The sequence below is a fragment of the Vigna unguiculata genome, chromosome 2 (assembly GCF_004118075.2).
Source record: "Vigna unguiculata cultivar IT97K-499-35 chromosome 2, ASM411807v1, whole genome shotgun sequence".
Classification (NCBI taxonomy): Eukaryota; Viridiplantae; Streptophyta; class Magnoliopsida; order Fabales; family Fabaceae; genus Vigna; species Vigna unguiculata.
The window spans coordinates 9,584,421-9,604,960 of record NC_040280.1 but is presented as its reverse complement, the minus strand read 5'-3'; the positions used below and the strand labels follow the sequence as shown (position 1 = coordinate 9,604,960).

The 20,540-nt window shown below is 33.9% G+C and overlaps 1 protein-coding gene across 1 annotated transcript; it reads left to right on the top strand.

Annotated features, from left to right (window-relative positions):
* The first annotated feature begins 7,567 nt into the window (after nucleotides 1-7,567).
* On the top strand, nucleotides 7,568-11,433 carry LOC114174280 (CRS2-associated factor 1, chloroplastic-like). Its single transcript, XM_028059095.1, is given in 6 exon segments — nucleotides 7,568-7,896; nucleotides 7,899-8,372; nucleotides 9,479-9,606; nucleotides 9,752-9,977; nucleotides 10,063-10,190; nucleotides 10,316-11,433. Coding segments are annotated over 6 exon segments (1,905 nt in total). The 5' UTR covers nucleotides 7,568-7,592; the 3' UTR covers nucleotides 10,961-11,433.
* Nucleotides 11,434-20,540: the final 9,107 nt, after the last annotated feature.

Genomic DNA, 20,540 nt, shown 5'->3' with positions numbered 1-20,540 from the left:
CACTGTTTTTCATCCATTTCACCGATTGGATTGTGCTTTTGTGTGTCTAAGATGTTTTTCATCTTACTCCAAGGACGTCCATCATTTGCTCTAACTAAAATTAATCGAGGCTTTGCTTTGATTAATTAAGCATTTTATTTGGTGAGGAGATAAAAGAATAGACATGATTAGGCATAGTAAATTTTAATTGAAACTGTACTTTGGTTGTATTTACTGTGGATAATCTAAAAGTTCTCACTTTTAATTGAGACTGTACTTTGGTTGTATCTACAATAATAATTAATTGAACAATAATCTTTAGATAACCGATTATGGATCTATTTTGAAAAAATCAATAAAATCAATCTATTTTCTTTACTATTGTTTTCATTTCTTTTTATCTTTTAAATTTTATCTCTTTCTTTGTTTATCTTAATCCTCTTATATATTTTTATTTTATTTGACTAACTCTTTTGTATAGTTTTTATAAGAACTAATTTGTTAAAAAGCAATTCCCTATTCGTTGGGAGACGACTTTGGGTTACTTTACCCTTTCTATTTTGTTAACTATTATCTTAGCAATACTGACATTGCTATAGTTTAGTAGTATTAATTTGATCGTGTCAACGACAACGTTATCAGGCTTCATGGTGTACCTAGAACCATAGTGAGTGATAAGGACACAAGTTTTTAAGCCACTTTTAAAGGACTTTGTGAGGGAAGCTTAGAACCAAATTTCTCTTTTGTATAACTTGTCACCCCCAAATCAATGGCCAAACCGAGATGGTAAATAGGACTTTGGGTGAAATGTTAAGGTGCATGCTAGCCAAAAATCTTAGGGAGCGGGAAGCACATTCTTCCTCATATAGAGTTTGCATACAATAGGGTGGTGCATTCCACTACTTCCCATTCTCCCTTTGAGGTTGTTTATTAGTTCAACCCCTTAACACCTCTAGATCTCCTTCCTTTTCCTACTCATAAGGCATGAACTAGCAAATATGGAGAAGAGTGTGCTAAGATGATTCAAGACTTGCATCCACAAGTTAAGGATAACATAGAGAGGAAGGTTGTGCATTACTAAAGGTTTGCCAATAAAGGTAGGAAATACATCACCTTCTTTGCTAGGTATGGTGTCGCTTGAGGAAAGAGAGGTTCCCTACTCAAAGAAAGTCCAAACTCCATCCTATAAGGGACGACCCTTTCCAAATGGTGAGGAGGATTAATAAAAATGCCTATGAGTTAGATTTACCCCCTAGCTATAACATGAGTCATACTTTTAATGTGGGTGATCTTTCTCCTTTTGATGTAGGTTTTATAAATTCCTTGTTGAATTCTCACTACGGAGGGGAGGATGATAAGTCCATGACTCACTATGAAAGCTTAAAGGACCTTCCTAGAAGGATCACAAAAAGCATGACTAGAAGGAATGCCTCTAACCCCTTATCTTTGTCTTTATTTTTCATTTCTTTATGTTGACTTTATCTTGTGGTGATTTAAGTTGAGTTGACTTGACTTATTGACCTTGACCTTGGGTGTTTGTTTTTTAGGTCAAGTTATTGTCAACTTGGAGGAGAATAGTTGTACTTGGAGTCGAGAAGAGGCTTAAACTTAAGGCTAAACCAGCATGGAGCGCATATGAGCATGAATAGCATAGGAATTTACCTTCTCTTCTAGAAGGTCAATAGGAGCATTAGGAGAAACTTAGCCACTAAGCTAGGTCACTCTCCTTTTCAAGACACCTCCTTTAGTTGACCTAGCTTCTAGAACAATATCTCGTGTTTGTGCTCTTGTCCTTAACTTTGTCTTTTTGCGAAAAGACCCCATCCAACACTTATGAAACAAGTTGTTCTAGACTTATAAAATGGTTGAATATTTTGAGTAAAATTACTTTATATTTGACCATTTGTGAGAGTGCTCTCCTTAATAGTGTCATCTTATCTTGTTTTATCTTGAGCCTAGAGTTTGGTGAGCCTTGTGCCCCCTCAAGTGGCGTGCCATCATCTTCATCCCCTCCCCCATTCAAGTCTTCCATCTCTTACATCATCTTTTCTTCACTTTTGGTTTCTTTTATTCTCTTTTTAATTCTGCAATTATGCTTCTTTTATGTTCTTGTTTTTAGTTTCCATTAATTGAATTCCTCTCATTCTCTAGAGCCTTGAAAGTGAACCTTCACATCTGGGTAACCTTGATTATCTTAATGTTTAGTAGGCATCTTCCTTGAGCTTGTTTATGTTAGGTTTTTTAAAGGAGGGGGTATCATTGGGGAGATACAACACCAATGAGATCTGAGTCTAATTACATAAGACACTAACACCACTCTCAACCCAAAACCTTAAGGCAATGGGTTTATGGGTCTTTATTCTTATATAATGCTCTACTTTCTCATTTCTGGTCAATGTGGGACTTAGACTCACACTTGGATTCCTAACAATCTCCCCCTCAAGGGTGAGTCCTTTCAACCACATTGGTACACTGCCTCTCTAGCGGAAGCATTCCTAACCACGAGTACTCCTTTTCTACCCTTTTTTGTACCGTCGTTATTCTTAACGGAACACGCTTTACCTGGAACCCTTACCTGGGACCCTTGCCAGGAAGACTTTTGATACTAGGACCATACTGGTACTGCACTCGTCTGAGCCGGTATTAACCATCGGCTCTGATACCACTTGTTAGGTTTTTTAAAGGAGGGGGTATCACTGGGGAGATACAACACCAGTGAGATCTGAGTCTAACTACATAAGACACTGACACCACTCTCAACCCAAAACCTTAAGACAATGGGTTTATGGGTCTTTATTCTTATATAGTGCTCTACTTTCTCATTTCTGGTCAATGGGGGACTTAGACTCACACTTGGATTCCTAACAGTTTAATCACTTAAATATCATATTTGTTCAACATGAAATGGATCTTTAGCATATATTAATTAGACAGGTCTAACAACAAACACCAGACGAGTATAAAAAAACATTAGACAAAAAAAAATTATAATTAAAGTATTAATTCTTTCTTCTATGCATTTTTTTATTTTTACTTTTATCCTTTTATGATTTCTATAACATCTTGACCGGATATTACGAATTTAAATAATAAAATAAAGAAGTAAATGATAAAACTTTATTTATTAAAACTGATATTCCCAAAACGCGGGAAAGTTAAAAAAAAAACTTTTATTACTTTCATAATAAACCAAAATTCATAAGTATAAATAAGATTGTAATTATCCAAATGTCCAGAATATTTATAATTACAATTTATTTGAAAGCATAAAAAAAAACTTCATAAAAGTTCTGATAAAATCTTCTCCCAAAACTAGCCCCGCTCCGTCTCTAGGCCTCACCAGATCCACCTGCAATAACATCTACTCCCTGTACCGCGTACACGATCATCACCAAACACAAATAGATAGGGTGAGTTAACATATTACACATATATATAAATATTGCATAGTTATATATATATATCACACAATCACACCAATATTGCTGCAGTAAAAAAATCGTCTGGCGGGGGACACGTACCGCCAAGCGCTGCCCACTTCCAAACCGCGTGGAAGTTATGATGAGTCGAACCTTGACTCACATTCAATACTTAAATTTTGGGAATTTAATATTATTTTTGCGCTTAAAAATTGTATTTAGTTGCATACTATATTATTGGATATTATTGGGCTTAATAATGCAACTGTAATTTAATTTAGGTCCTTAAAAGTGTAAATAATGAATATTTTAATTCATAAATTAAGTCCCAAAATAGGAATTTGGGAGAGAAATAGTTCAAGTACTAAATGTACCCCTAATTCTCATGTTTACACCCCCTTTTCTCTAATTGGAATATCTATTTCTAAAAAAACATTTATGGAGCTAACTGCACCCCATGTTTTCAGGTTTACACCCATTCTCTAATTTAATTTTCAATTTCTACTTTGCACCCCTCCTTCTTACTAAGCTGCACCCCTAATGTCACTTAAACTCCCATCCACCAGATTTCGCACGTGGCAATTCTCCACTTATTAAGTTAACCAATTACAACTTGTCACGTCCTCAATCCCCCACTCACTAAAATAACCACTCACAATCTGCCACATCATCAATCCTCCACTAAATTAAATCACCAATCAAAACATGCCACCTCATCACTCTTTCTCTCCTTCACAACCAAAACCCTAACCCTAATTTCCTTCTTCTCTCTCTTCCACACCAATCCACTCCTCAGCCGCCATGACCACGTCCGGCCACCATTGCACACGACGGAAAGCCACCGTCTATCGCGCCCTCATCGGAAACCTCGTCACCGCTACTGCACCAGTGGGCCGCGACGTCTTCTTCTTCTCCGCTCCGCGCATCCCGCAGCCACCATCATGCACCAAGCTCGAACCTGAAACTCCCGCGCCACCGTGAACCAGCCACCATCTCCTTCATCGCGCCTCTGTCTCGCCTCCTTCCTCGTTCATCTCACTGCCACCACCATGGCAACACCACCAGAGCTCACGACCTGCCTATGTCGAGCCCGCAACTCGCCAGAATCGCGGCCATAACCACCGACAACACCCGCGCCAACGCTCACCCGCACCTATGCTCACGCCTCACCCTCTTCCTCGTGACGTCAACCATGGAAACCACTATCTATTCCGTTCAGCTTCACCAACACAGATTTGCAGTGGAATCTACACCTCCATTAGTCGCGAGAACTAGAAGCACCACCGTCACGCTCCTGTCATTGCAGTAACCGCAGCAACACCTCTATCCTCTGTAAATCATAGCTCTGATCACACAACCTTCTTCTCGCGAGATGTCGTAGAACCTGTAACCACGAGGACACATCCATGGCAGCACGCAAGTAGTCCATTACTACCATGCACTTGTCGCCATTGACGCGTGTCTGTGGAGTTGTAGCTGCCACATCTGTTCGAACCAGATTCTTGACGCCCACCGTGAAGACGAAGGTACCAGCGACAAAAACGACGGTGGAGAAAGGAGGAAAGAGGAAGAAACCCTAGTTCTTGGAAGAGAAAATGCACTGCCATATGTCTGCTTCTTAGTGGACAGACATAGAGTCAAACTAGTCAACCAGTCAACTCTGGGCAAGGCTTCGTCATCGTTGGTCAAACAGATTATTTTTAGCAGGTGGTTCCTCTATAGGAACCCTAAATTGCCTAAGAGAGGAAAGAATCGTCTGGTGGCAGTTCATTGCCGACCAGACAATTTCTGGAAATATTCCAGAATCACCACTTTAATTAGAATACAATAATTCATACAAAATCCTACCAAATTCAGAATATCAATCAGAATTAAATTAATCGACGCATGAAATTACCCTATTTAACATGCCAATCAAATTAAAATTAAAGTTAACGCGTAAAAGCTCCCCTAACCTGGTCTCCTTTGCTTAGAACTTTGAAAATTCTCCCTTGATCACCAATGGTTATGATAGTTTTCCAACCCTCTGGCTACTAGGGTTTTCCTCTACCCTTTCAAATTCAATCCAAAACTAAGTTTGGCTAAAATAAGTTTAATTTGGGTTCTCCAAGACTTGAACCCACAACCATGTCAATACCAAATCAATGCTAAACCATCAAGCTAATTCATGCTTCTTGCTAACTAATATAATTCACATATTATATTATTTCACAACATAATTACACATATTATTAAAACAATAATAATTAATTAATACATAAATAGCATACATAGGACTTGAACTCAAGTCTTCCCACACAATTAAAGTACTCTCAACCACTTGAGTTAATACTTTTCCACATTATATAAATCAGAATTAAATACCATAAATGTTCTTCCTACCCGTATTTATTAATTAATTAATTATTTAATTATTTAATTTTCACGGGTCTTACAATTTCTCATTACTTGGTCATCTTAAAATTAAATTTAGAAAAATATATTTTACTTTTATTTCTTAAAAACAATATTATTTCAAAAATAACATATTTTTATTGATATTATAAATTTTTTACAATGTCATATAAAAATTGTCATGTAATGATTTTGTCTTGCAAAAAATTGTCAACAAAAGGTTACATTTCTATTTTTATATTTTTAGTATGTAAAACATTACACAAATTTGATGATATATTGATTAGACAAATCTAATAACAGATATTACATGAGTCATTCTTATATTGATTAGAAGACTCTAGCAATATACATTAGATAAGTCTTTCCACACACAAAATAGATGAGTTTTTTCATACACCGATTGAAAGAGTATAGTGAAAAATATTATACAAGTCTAACAATACACATTTGAAGAGTCTCTTCATGCCTGATTAGACTAATGTAGAAAAAACCATTACATGACTCATTCAAAACATTGATTAGATAAGTCTAAAAATACACATTAGACGAGTATGTCTATCTGTTGATTAGATGAGTCTTGCAACACGCATTAGACGAGTTTTTCCATACAATGATTATACAAGTCTAGCAATATACATTAGACGAGTGTTCTTACACATATATTAGATGAGTCTATTAATACTCATTAAACAACTCTATCCATTATTTGATTAAATGAGTTTTGAAAACATTAGACAACTTTTTCCATGTACTAATTAAATGAGTCTAACAATACATATTCGACGAGTATGTTCATATACTTATTAGATGAGTCTAATAACAAATATTAGACGAATTTGTCAATGCACTTATCAAACGAGTCTAACACTAGTACACATTAGACAAATATGTTCATACACTAATTTATATTTTTAATGAGTCTAATATAGATGCATATCCTTTATATTTTTAGGGGTTAAATACGTTTTTATCCCTTAACTTTAAGTGAAAATTTGAATTAGTTCCTTTTTGAAACTTTGGACTAATTTAGTCCCTCATCTTTTGAAATGTGTGAATTTAGTCTTTTTAACCAAATTTTGTTAAGTTTATTTAATATTTCAAATGCGTTTCATGATAGCATTTGAGTTGTTTGTGTGGTTTGATACATTTTCGTTTCAAAGTCAATTGAGAAACTCGTTTGAAAAATCAAATAAACTTAACAAAATTTGGTTAAAATGGCTAAATTCACACATATTTTGAGTTAAGGATTAAATTGGAACTAAAGTTTAAAAGAATGATTAATTCCAAATTTCACTCAAAATTAAGGAACAAAAATCATATTTAATCTTATTATTTTTAGAGAGTGTACTCTTTATTTTTTGCATATGATTTACTATTTGTTTTTTTACAAAATTTATTAATTATACTTTTTATAGATATATTAAATTTCTGAACTTATACATCATTTTTCATGTTGATTTTATACAAAACTTAAAATTTAAAAATATTTATTATTTATTTTCTCAATATTATTTAAAAAAAATTATTTTTTGCATATAATTTATTATTTGTATTTACAAAATTTATTAAATTATATTTTTATAGATATATTAAATTTCTAAACTTATACATCATTTTTCATGTTGATTTTATTCAAAACTTGAAATTAAAAAATATTTATTATTTATTTTCTCAATATTATTTTATAAAAAAAACTCAAAATACGTAAAATTATCTGAAGTGAGATTTATTTCCCAAAACACCCCTTGTGTTTGAGTTTTACGAAGGGTTTATGGCACTGCAGAATCGTGAGAAGAGATGGATGTGTTACTGAAGGTGGCAATCCAATTACCCATATTTTCCCCACTCGTTAACCACACCCCGACCCGCGAACGTTCTTCCACGGAGCTACGTTTCTCGCGTTGGAACAACGCCAACGCAGAGAAGTTCAACCAGCGCCGCCGAACGCTCCATGAAATCGAAGACGAAATCTGCCGCACTCGCCGCAACATCGCCGCCGATAACATCATCAACACTGCCACCACCGCCGCTGTTTCCGCCACTTCCGAAACTTTCAAATCCCTCGGAACCCCCTCCGCTCCGTCGCAACCTTCAATTCCGGGAAAAAATCGAAATACTCTAAACCACCGCCAAAACCGAAATCCTTGCTCGATTGGCATCCGGTGGTTTCACGAGTCGAGAGACTTGAGTTTCGACCGGGGCCGGAAAACGTGAAAATCGGTGAGGACGGAGTGTCTTATATCGTCGAAGGCGCGCCGTTCGACTTCAGGTTCAGTTACACGGAGACCCCGAAAGCAAATCCAGTGAAATTGCGCGAGCCACCGTTCGCGCCGTTCGGACCGCCCACCTTGCCGCGGCCGTGGACCGGGCGGAACCCGGTACCGCCGAGCAAGACGACCGTGACGGAGTTCCACTTGCTCGATCCGCCGCTGTCGGATGAGGAGGGAGCTGAACTAGTCCGTTTGGCCTTGCCGATTTGGGAGTCGAGGAAGAAGGTGTTGGGAGAACCGTTGACTAAGGATGAGATCAATCGCTTGGTTAAGAGGGCGGAGAAATATTCGCGCCAACTGCATATTGGTATTTTCTTTTATGTATTACGGCTGATGTTTTGTTTTTAAATTTATAAAATAATTTAATTTTGATGTCTGTGTAAAAATGATCAACCAGTTAGAAATAAAGTTCCGGATTTACTGATTATTCATCTACACCGAAAAGGTTGATCACCACTTAATATACACATTGATTGAAAGAGTAAAAGTGATAGGTTTAAAGGTTATGTGCCATGATGAAAAGAGAAATAGAAAGGAAAAATAAGTGTGTAAATAGGTGTTCACAAAATCAAGGCGAATGTGAATCATTACAGATATTATTTTAGTGTTTATCCTTTGATGACAGATATCATAATTTGATTGTTATTGGTGTATGTATGCGAATCCTTATGGAGCCCTCCCTTATACGGGGCTCGCTTATGTGAAACTAGTGTGTAATAAGTGTCCATAAAGTCAAGGTGTATGTGAATCATTCCTCAGTTAAACATTATTTTAGTGTTTTTCCTTTGATGACAAATATGATAATTTGATTATTATTGGTGTATGTATGCGAGTCCTAATGGAGGGCTCCCTCGTGTTTACCATCTGTGTTTTGCAGTTTATATCACTTTGTTTTAAAAAATTGTATGATTCTTATGAGCAATAATACTTAGATCCAATTCTGCAAGTGTTTTAAGTCAATCGAATAAATTTCTTCATAATTATTTATTATAGAAAAAAATTGTGCATCTTTCACGAGTTACAGTTCAGGACAGAAGTTTTATAAAACTGCAAGTGCTTAATTTGATTTTAGTTTATGATTGAATTTTTATTTTCCGTTTTCTCTGGTAAGGGTATACGGGAAAATTTGTTGAAGAGTCTTTGTATGTTTCTCTCGCAGTGTTTTTACCTTTGTCATTAATACACTAAAATGTGATATTTAAAGTTGGTTTGATGCTGTGGTAAAATCTTAACTTTTGAACTTAAGCTTTGTGCTTTCAAGAAACCTTATTTGTAGAAGATTATTTGAACACTGAATGAGGAGTGGAAAATAGTCTATTCTGGATGAGGCTGAGGGGATCACTTTTATGCACTTAACTGGTTATTAGGAATGGGAAATAAACTTTTGTCTATGCACTCAAATTTCTGATTTAGGCAGGGATGGTTTGACACATAACATGTTGGAAAACATTCATACATATTGGATGAGGAGCAGTGTGTGCAAGATAAAATGCAGAGGAGTGTGTACCGTTGACATGGATAATGTGTGCCAGCAGTTAGAGGTTTGTTTCTTCTGTTTGTAATCTCTTATACTTTGCTTGGTGCCCTTACCACTTAAATGAATATATGCCTTTTACGCTTTTGAGAATCCACTGGAAATAAGAAACTCATCTTGGGTCCTGTGTCATGTTGTCTTGGTTTTGCCAGGAAAGAACTGGGGGGGAAATCATTTACCGACATTTTGGCACAGTGTACCTTTTCAGGGGGAGAAACTATAACTATGAAACACGACCACGATTTCCTCTTATGTGGTGGAGACCGGTGTCTCCGGTATATCCTAAGCTGATTAAACGAGTTCCAGAAGGTTTAACACTTGACGAAGCAACTGAAATGCGTCAAAAGGGAAGGGTCCTGATGCCCATCCGCAAACTAGGTAGACTTTTTTGGAGATTCATTACAATTTAACGATTCTTGTTCTTTCTTCAAGCTAACACGTCCCTATCATTTTATTGTTGCAGCAAAAAATGGTGTATATTGGGACCTTGTGACTAATGTCAGAGAGGCATTTGAACAGTGTGACCTTGTGCGAATAAATTGCCAAGAACTAAATACAAGTGACTATAAAAAGATTGGAGCAAAACTAAAGGTATAACCATGTTCACTTAACTTTGAATTCAATGTTGAAGATAATAGGCATTGACTTATGTAATGTAAAATTTTCAATGGTGCTATAATAAACATCTTTTTCTTCCATGTGTTCATTGACTCTAGGATCTTGTTCCATGCGTATTGCTTTCATTTGAAGATGACCACATACTTATGTGGAGAGGACCGAATTGGAGGCCTTCTTTACCAAATCCCAGAGATGATGACACGGAAGCCACTAAAGTTAATGTTGACAACGGAAATTCTAGTAAACTGACTCCAGATGCCCGTAAATTGTCAGCGGCGTGTCTACAGAAGAATAGAGCTGAGCATCTATGCAATGAACCTCTTGACATAAGCATTTTATCTAATTCACATGATTTGAGTTTGCACAAAACTGTGCCTTGTCTCACAGAAAATAGCAAGCTACCTGTGTCTGATGTTTCAGGTGCTGCTTCACTCCCTATGAAAACATGTGAAGTTGAAATCACAGAAGGTGTCATGGCCTTTTCTTGCACACCACAAATGGTACCGGGTACTAATAAAAGTTCTGCCAGCACTGTAGCAGATCCTCGTTCAGATAAGTTTCTTGATGGTTCCGAAGCAGATGTTAGTGAGCCATCAAAGTGTGAACCTTGTACAGAAGGACTTTTACTGCTGTTGGACCAAGCTGTTGAGAAAGGCCGTGCTCTTGTTTTAGATGATAAATTTTTGGATGATGATTACATTTATCAAACCTCTGTGGCTTTTTCTAAATCAACTCCACCTTAGCCTCTTTATAAAGGTGTGCACCTTGTACAGAAGTACTTTTACTGCTGTTGGACCAAGCTGTTGAGCAAGGCCGTGCTCTTGTTTTAGATGATAAATTTTTGGATGATGACTACATTTATCAAACCTCTGGCTTTTTCTAAATCAACTCCACCTTAGCCTCTTTATAAACTACCAGACAGCTTATGATTGTAAGAAGTCACAGGAAATATTTGAAGAGTCAGAATCCTTGTAAGTTCTAACTCAAATTTCTATTTGTATTAGTCTTCTGTTTTCTGTGACACTAGAGTAGGTTATCTATTTCCACTTGTTTGGCAGAAATTTTCTCGCGCTTCACTTTTTTTATGCATTATGTACAGTTTATAAAATGTTCGAGTGTTATTCACTGGTTTTATCTGTATTTCGAATCTAGAGTCACTCAGGTGAGGAAGAACTATTTGGCTCATCTTACTATATTCTATATAAACATTTCTCCATCGCTGTAACGTATTTTCAATTTTTCTCTGCCAGTCTCTGTTAGGATATGACCTCCTATTAAGAAGGTCTATGAAAGAAGAAATAAGGGAGAAAGAAATACAACTAATTGATTTAATTCAACCCGCTGAGAAATCTTTTAGTGGTTATATAGGTTGTTGTGTTGGGAACATATATATATATATATATATATATATATATATATATATATATATATATATATATATATATATATATATATATATACACACTAGTATACACAAAGGTGCTATCGCTAGGGATATTAAAAATGTCAAAAATATCCGTATCCGCGGGTATCAATGGATAAAACCCGCAATGGGTAGGAAACGGATATTAAAAATGGATACTTGCTACCTGCAGGTACGGGTATTTTTGATATCCGCATGTTAACGGGACGGGTACGGGTATCATAGTATCCGTACCTATGGATATCCGTACCCGCTAAACTTTAATTCACAAAAATACCCTTATATATATATATATATATATATTAGTAAAAAACATTTTGATTTAATATTTTCTAAGTTGCACATCTTATTTTCTTGTCTTCATTCTTCCAGCTTCCAGCTTCAAGTATTGGTACGTTGTCTTCTTCCAAGTACACTCCTTGACATTTTTTTTTTCACTTTTTTGAAATTGGAAATATACATCAAACCCTATATAGACTTTGACGTTTATGGTATGCTTGTTGTCAAATGATGGAATCAAAATAACAATACTTGGCACGTGGTAATTGGGGTTTATCATTTGATTATCTTTTAGGAATCAATCGGAGAGAGTGAGCTTATTGATCAAAACACTAATTATATTTATTTTTATAATTATTTGAACTTGTATAGACTTAAGTTTGTTTGAACTTGATTTAAAATTTATGACAATGATGGATTTTATTTTATTTTATTTGAATTTATGATTAAATATTTATTTTTTAAATAATTTTGTAAATATCTGCGGGTGATACCTGTGGATATGAAAAAAATAGACAGGTACCCGCATAACGGATATCCGACGAATATGGGTATGGGTACGGGGCGAATATTTATTCAACGGGTAGGGTACGAGGGAGCTACTACCCGTACCCTACCCGCCCCGTTGACATCCCTAGCTATTACGTTTGTGTACACATTTTTTAAATATGAATTATAATAGGTTAGTAGGTGATAATAGTGTAATGTTATTAAATTAATATATAAAATAAATTTATATTTATTAAAAATAAAATAAAATGAATAGAGAAATTAATTGGTGATGAATAAAAAAAATTATAGAAAATAGATAAAAATAACCCTTAATTTTAAAAAAATTAATAAATAATTATATTGTAAAGGATATAATTAGTATTATGAGATATGAACACAAAAAAGAAAATCCTCTTTATATATATATATATATATATATATATATATATATATATATATATATATATATATATATATATATATATATATATATATATATATATATATATATATATATATATACTTTAGCATATTTACCTTTAAAATATAAATCTTTTAAATAGTTATAAAAATATATTTTATATATAAAAAAAAAGGTTAAATACGATTTTAGTTATTTAACTTTCAGTAAATTTTAAAATTAATCTATTTCGAAACTTTAAACCAATTTAGTTCTTCATATTTTAAAATATGTGGATTTAGTTCTTTTAATCAAATTTTGTTTGATTTATTTGATGTTTCATATACATTTTAGAATTCAGAATTGTATTTAAGCTGTCTATGTTGTTTGATACATTTTTACTTTATTATTAAGTCCGATACTATTATGAAACATGCTTGAAATGTTAAATAAATTTAACAAAATTTGATTAAGATAACCAAATTTTTGTATTTCGAGAGATGAAGGACTAAATTGGTCCAAAATTTTTAAATGAACAAATTACAAAATTCACTAAAAATTAACGAATGAGAAACATATTTAACCTAAAAAAAATTATGATATATTTATTTAAAATAATTATTAATTAAACATTGAATAATAAAAAATTATGATAAGTTTGTTTATAATAATATAAATTGTTTTTAAATATTGTGATTTAATATAAAAGATATGTTAATTTTTAGTGGTTATATAGTTGTGTTGGAAATATATATATATATATATATATATATATATATATATATATATATATATATATATATATATATAAATAAGTATTTTCACTCATCCAACGCACGGTTTATTAAAATATAAATTTATTGAATATTTATCATAATATATTTTATTATATATAAAAGAAAAATTATGAGATATTTATTTAAAATAATTATTAATTAAAATATTGAATAATAAAATGTTATGAGAAATTTGTTTATAATAATATAAATTGTTTTTAAATATTGTAATTTAATATAAGAAATAGGTTACTCTTTTAGTGATTATATAGTTGTGTTGGATATATATATATATATATATATATATATATATATATATATATATATATATATATATATATATATATATATTAACTTGTGTAACGTACGAATTTAATAAAATATAAATTTATTAAATATTTAAAATAATTATTAATTAAAATATTGAATAATAAAAAGTTATGGTAAGTTTGTTTATAATAATATAAATTGTTTTTAAATATTATGATTTAATATAAGAAATACGTTTTGAACAAATTGAGTAATAAAGTATTTGTATTTGTCAAAACGTATTTGGAATATAAATAAACAATTTTAATAATTGAATGACTTTAATTTTTTTTTAGTTTTTTAAATAGAAAAATGAAATAAATCAACTTAAATTGTTACACACCTTTTGAAGTTGTTATTGACATTTATAATTTTAAATTATCCCAATAAATTTAATTTCATTTGATCAATTAGAACCACTTAAGAATGATATGAAATAATTTGTATATTTTTTCTTTTATTGTAAAAACATATATAGATAGGTGACTACACGTGCATAGACTATGAATATAAGTTCTTCTTAAGAAATTGATTTATTTAATTTGCTCTTATTTATTTTCATTAAAAAAATATATAAATATATGTGTTCAACATAATATTTTGACACGTTTTTGAGATAAATGATTTTTTTATAGTAATTAGTATAAACAAATAAGAAGTTAAAAATATATATTAATTTTTAAATAGTGATGATAAATATGATTTAAAATAAGAGACATTAATTTTATCATGTTATCATGTTTGTAAGTGAATGTAGCAATTTTGAAGAGGATAATGACATCACTAGTTTTAATAATCTTCATTCTGGCCGATACAAAGTTTGAACTTTTTGAAGATTTATGTATGCACCTATTATACACATCCATACATAATTTCATTGTTCAGAAAGTCATTATAATCTACAATATAGAATCTACAATATAGAATCGATACAATTTTATTAAATTGAAAATTGGATTTGAAAAAGAAAAAGAATGCAATATAATAATTAACAAATAATCAGTGTAAGATTAATTTGTATACCTCTTATTAAAGATTTTCAAATATTTCTTTGTAAATCATATTTGTAGTTATAGTGGTTACATCTCCATCTTCATTCAAAATTATTATTTTCAATCATTTTTTTTTGTTTTTACTCTAGAAATTGCTGCATATAGTTGCCCATGAATGAATACGGAGCGAGGAATATAAAGTCCAACTTTAGAAAGAGTTTGCCCTTGACTTTTGTTTGTTGTCATGTCAAAGCATAGGCATATAGAAATGTCTCCTTTGAAACTTGAAAGGCATGCTGGAATAAGGAGTCAAGTTTATTATTAGTATGGATATTTTATTACCAACATTTTTGCTTGTTATTACTGTAGTAGAAATAACATTATTTTATCACCAACTTTATACGTTTTCTTGATTAATGTTTCTTAAAAGCATGATAGGTACACCAACTTTCAATTTAATACTATGATTGGAAACCCCTGAGCATTTAAATATCATTGAGAAACCATAAAGTAAACCACTCATATTGAATTTCTTGATTTTCATCATCTTGAATTAAAAGAATTGGTGCTATACAAATGTTGCCTTCACCATTTTCATTCAAATCAATACGTCCATCTCTAATTTTTAGATTTCAATGAGTAAATTCTTTTATGGTTCTTGCACTTTAATTTAAAATTGTAGTCTTAATCTCATGTTTTCTGAAAGCTTTAGAACTGTGCAATGTTGTCACAAATCAAAGTAGTTTATTGATGTCTTCACAATATCAAATCTTGACCCCTTTTTAACAATAGACAAAATTTGTCTAAAATCACCTCCCAACACCACAATCCACCAAAGGGTAACATTATCTTCATTTTTATCTCTCATAATATCTCTCAAGGTTTTATCAAAAGCTTCAAAACATAACTTGTTCATCACAGTTGCTTCCTCCCATATAATCAGTTTTGTTTCCATGCAATATATTTATTATATTTACTAGCATAAACACAGACGCGATAGTGTCTATGTATACACATTTTTTAAATATGCGTGATATTATATTAGTAGGTTATATTGTAAAGCCAATTTATTTCTCTGCCCTAATAACTAAGGGACTGCCCCAATCTGTTGGGCCTAAGGCCAGCCCAAGAAGTGCCCAAAACACCTAAACCTAACCCTAACGCCTCATTCTGCTAATTTTCAGAGAAGATTGTTCCCCTACCCCCCTTGCAGCTGAACGTAGAGCTCTGCTAGGGCATTCTCCGAGCAACCGTTGTTTCACTCTAAGGTCTCATTCGGGTAAGTTGAACTTAGACTTTACCCTTCTCTTTCCATTCCCGTGCCTTGGTCTCTATTGGGTTGAATCTAAAACAGTAGGCATAATAATACATCTGTTTTCCAGTTTTACTACGCTGGTTTGGGTCGCTGTACCTTCCCCTTCCCAGTGAACTTCAATGCTCCCATTCAAGGTAAGGGAAGCTAGACTTCATGCTTTTAATTCATTGTTTGGTGTGCTTTGGTCCTGTTTCGTGTTTTTGTGATAGTATGTTGTTTCTGATAGTATGAAAATGCTTTGGGTGTTGTTGTGAGCGAGTCCCTGTTTGAATACGCGTGGTTCAGTGGTGAGTAGTGATATACTCGCCCAGGCGAGCTCATCTTGCCCAGGCGAGCTCATCTTGCCCAGGCGAGAATAATAGGAACTCGCCCAGTTTTTCTACTCGAGCGCTCGCCCAGACGAGGGGCTGTGTTTTGAGCGACGAACTGTCTCGCTCAAGCGAGACAACCTCGCCTAAGCGAGAGCTCGCGAAATTCTCCAGGAGCCATTGTTGCAGTCTCGCCTAAGCGAGAGTCTGCTGCTTGAGCGAGAGCACTCTTCTTGCCTGAGCGAGGATTCCAATTTGAGCGAGACCTCTTTTGGGTTTTTGCTATGCTTTGTTTCATGAATGTTGATGGTTGTTTGATTGGCTGGTTCATTGACTTATTATGTACAAAGGGGGTGGATATGCATGTACTATGTATGTATGGGAGAGAATAAATGAATTGGAAATGAGCTTGGCATGACATATATTTGATGGTTGATCACTCATACTAAATGACATGTTAATAGTATGCATAGGAACTTCATGATTAATTGATAATGCATGAGTAAGGTTTATGTAGGACATAATTCCATGACCCTTGTAGCGGGGCTCGTGGTGGTGCCTCATCTTATGGACGTAATTCTGTGGACCCTTCTAAGGGGAGTCCCCGGTGGTGCCTCAACGATAGGACCTAATTCCATGAACCTCGAGGTGAGGGTTCATGGTGGTGCCTCGAGACAAGGACGTAATTCCACGATGGTAACATGGTGGTGCCTCAAGGCTAGGACATAATTCCACGAAGGACACGTGGTGGTGCCTCTTGTAAGGATATATACATACATACATATATATATATATATATATATATATATATATATATATATATATATATATATATAAGTATTTTCACTCGTCCAACGCACGGTTTATTAAAATATAAATTTATCGAATATTTATCATAATATTTTATTATATATAAAAGAAAAATTATGAGATATTTATTTAAAATAATTATTAATTAAAATATTGAATAATAAAATGTTATGAGAAATTTTTTATAATAATATAAATTTTTTAAATATTGTGATTTAATATAAGAAATAGGTTAATCTTTTAGTGATTTTATAGTTGTGTTGGAAATATATATATATATATATATATATATATATATATATATATATATATATATATATATATATATATATATATATATTAACTTGTGTAACGTACGAATTTAATAAAATATAAATTTATTAAATATTTAAAATAATATATTTTATTATATATAAAATTGAGATATTTATTTAAAATAATTATTAATTAAAATATTGAATAATAAAAAGTTATGGTAAGTTTGTTTATAATAATATAAATTGTTTTTAAATATTATAATTTAATATAAGAAATACGTTTTGAACAAATTGAGTAATAAAGTATTTGTATTTGTCAAAACGTATTTGGAATATAAATAAACAATTTTAATAATTGAATGACTTTAATTTTTTTTTTAGTTTTTTAAATAGAAAAATGAAATAAATCAACTTAAATTGTTACACACCTTTTGAAGTTGTTATTGACATTTATAATTTTAAATTATCCCAATAAATTTAATTTCATTTGATCAATTAGAACCACTTAAGAATGATATGAAATAATTTGTATATTTTTTCTTTTATTGTAAAAACATATATAGATAGGTGACTATATGTGCATAGACTATGAATATAAGTTCATCTTAAGAAATTGATTTATTTAATTTGCTCTTATTTATTTTCATTAAAAAAATATATAAATATATGTGTTCAACATAATATTTTGACATGTTTTTGAGATAAATGATTTTTTTATAGTAATTAGTATAAACAAATAAGAAGTTAAAAATATATATTAATTTTTAAATAGTGATGATAAATATGATTTAAAATAAGAGACATTAATTTTATCATGTTATCATGTTGATAAGTGAATGTAGCAATTTTGAAGAGGATAATGGCAACACTAGTGTTCCTACAGAGAACAAATAAGATAGATTAGGCACAAGCGTCACCTTACCATGTAGTCCGCTATCTCCTCAGTTGGCCTCTTCCCGGTCGATACATGTTAGCTTGGACCTAGGAGGGGTTACCTGTAGAAGAGTCTCCGAAGCTCAAGTAAGTCAAAGTTCTCCTAAAGTCAAATCAGTGATTAATGAATGCGTACCTTTAAATGATGGGGTCCACGCGTATTTATAGAGCATTAATGACCTTTGACCATTTCATGGGCTGGGCCTTGACTTGGGCCCTAGGTAGGGCTTGTGAGTGGGCTAGGGCCCAAACCCAGGCCCTTAAGGTTCATTGGAAGTGGACGTCTCCATTATGTTGAGTTCGTCAGAGTGGTCGGCCTAGGTTCTAAACTTAGTGGATATGCTGGAGTGGTCGGTCTAGGCCGGCTATTTGTCTTGATGGCTTACGTTGGTGTAGGTTAGGCTAAGCCGGACTAGGCTAGATACTTGGCTGCCTTGATATGCATATTGTTTACTTGTTTGGTCTAGCTTGGCTAGGTGTGGTACACTAGTCCCCCAGCCTTGTCCGATATGAGTTGTCGGCCAAGGGTGATATGTGTTAATATGCTAGCGGAACCGGCTAGGTGTGATACACCAGTCTCCCAGTCTTTAAGTGTGGTGAATAGTGTTAAGGCTAAGAATTTGTAATTGTCAGAAGGTAGCTGAAGGGGTGTCAGTTGGTCAGATCGAAAAAGTTTTGGCGCCGTCGTTTTGAAGTGTCATATCCTTCATAATGATGGTGTCGATTGGTCTGGGGTATCATTTTGGCGGGACGATTTTCGTCGTTTGAGATCGTGGACTATAAATATGGATTTGAAAACAGATGGGAGGTTACTTGTTTCATTTGCGAGAATTCTGAATCCAGAGATCTTGTGCACGTAATACTGTCCGACTAGTTCCCACTTTCGACCAACATCTTCTCGTAAAAAACAAAACCAGGTATGTCTAGTAGTGATAGCATGTCTACGTTTAGTAGTAGCGAGAGTACTGAGTCGGAGAGGAGTAAAGATAGGTTGCTTGGTGACGAGGGTACGAGTTCTATGGCTGGTACCAGTGAGATGCCAGTAGAGGTTGTGAGGGAGGTTCGGGAGGATCCCCCCGAAGAGTTAGAGGAGAGCAACTGGCCGGTGAAAGGCGGCTACGGGTGGGTGGCTAGTGATGTTCGTGATTAGTCGTCTCTGTTCAGGTGGTCCCGCTTACTGAACTCTTGGCTGAATTGCACACCTGTTATCTCCAAGGGTGTTAGTAGGGGTATTGTTTCTTTGGAGAGGGTCAGCGCTATCGACCGGGTATGCCACGGGCAGGAAGGGGCTACCGAAAAGTTCTTCTACATGTACATGTGCCATTTCTCTCAACTTCATGTACGATTGCCGCTAGACGATTTTACCATGGGCGTGTTGCGGGCGTTGAATGTGGCACCTACACAGCTGCATCCGAACAGTTGGGCTTATTTGCAGGCTTTCCACATCCTGTGCCAGTCTTTATACTTGGAGCCCACTCCTTACGCATTTTTGTATTTCTACGATACTAGACCTCGGCGGCCAGTTACTTGGCTGTCCTTGATAAGTCGCGCTAGCATCAGCAGACTGGATGCCTTCTCCCAATCTTTCAAGCATTTCAAGGACGGGTACTTCAAAGTCGTCGTTAAGGAAGGGGGTAAATCTCATTTTTTGAATGCGGATGGGAGTACCAAGTTTCCCTTTAGCTGGACCAACAATCCTTCTCGATATAAAGACATGAGAGTGGAGGAGTTGTCGGCTGGTGATAGGGAGGTGGTGGGGATGTTGTTGAAGTTTGTGGATAAGTTGCCCACTAAGGGCCTAGTTAGGGTTTATAATTCGGTGCATCCGATAATAGATATTGAAGGTATCTGTTTATTACTTAAGCTGTGTTAATAATGCTAAGTTGTTTTGATCCAAGTCGTGATATGTTATTGCAGGGCATATGGCGCAATCTGGCAAGAAGAATCTGCCGCTCTTTCAATCATTGAGGAAAGAAATGGCCGCTAAGGCCAAGGCGGCTGGGAAAGCTGATGTTCCCAACCTGTAGGA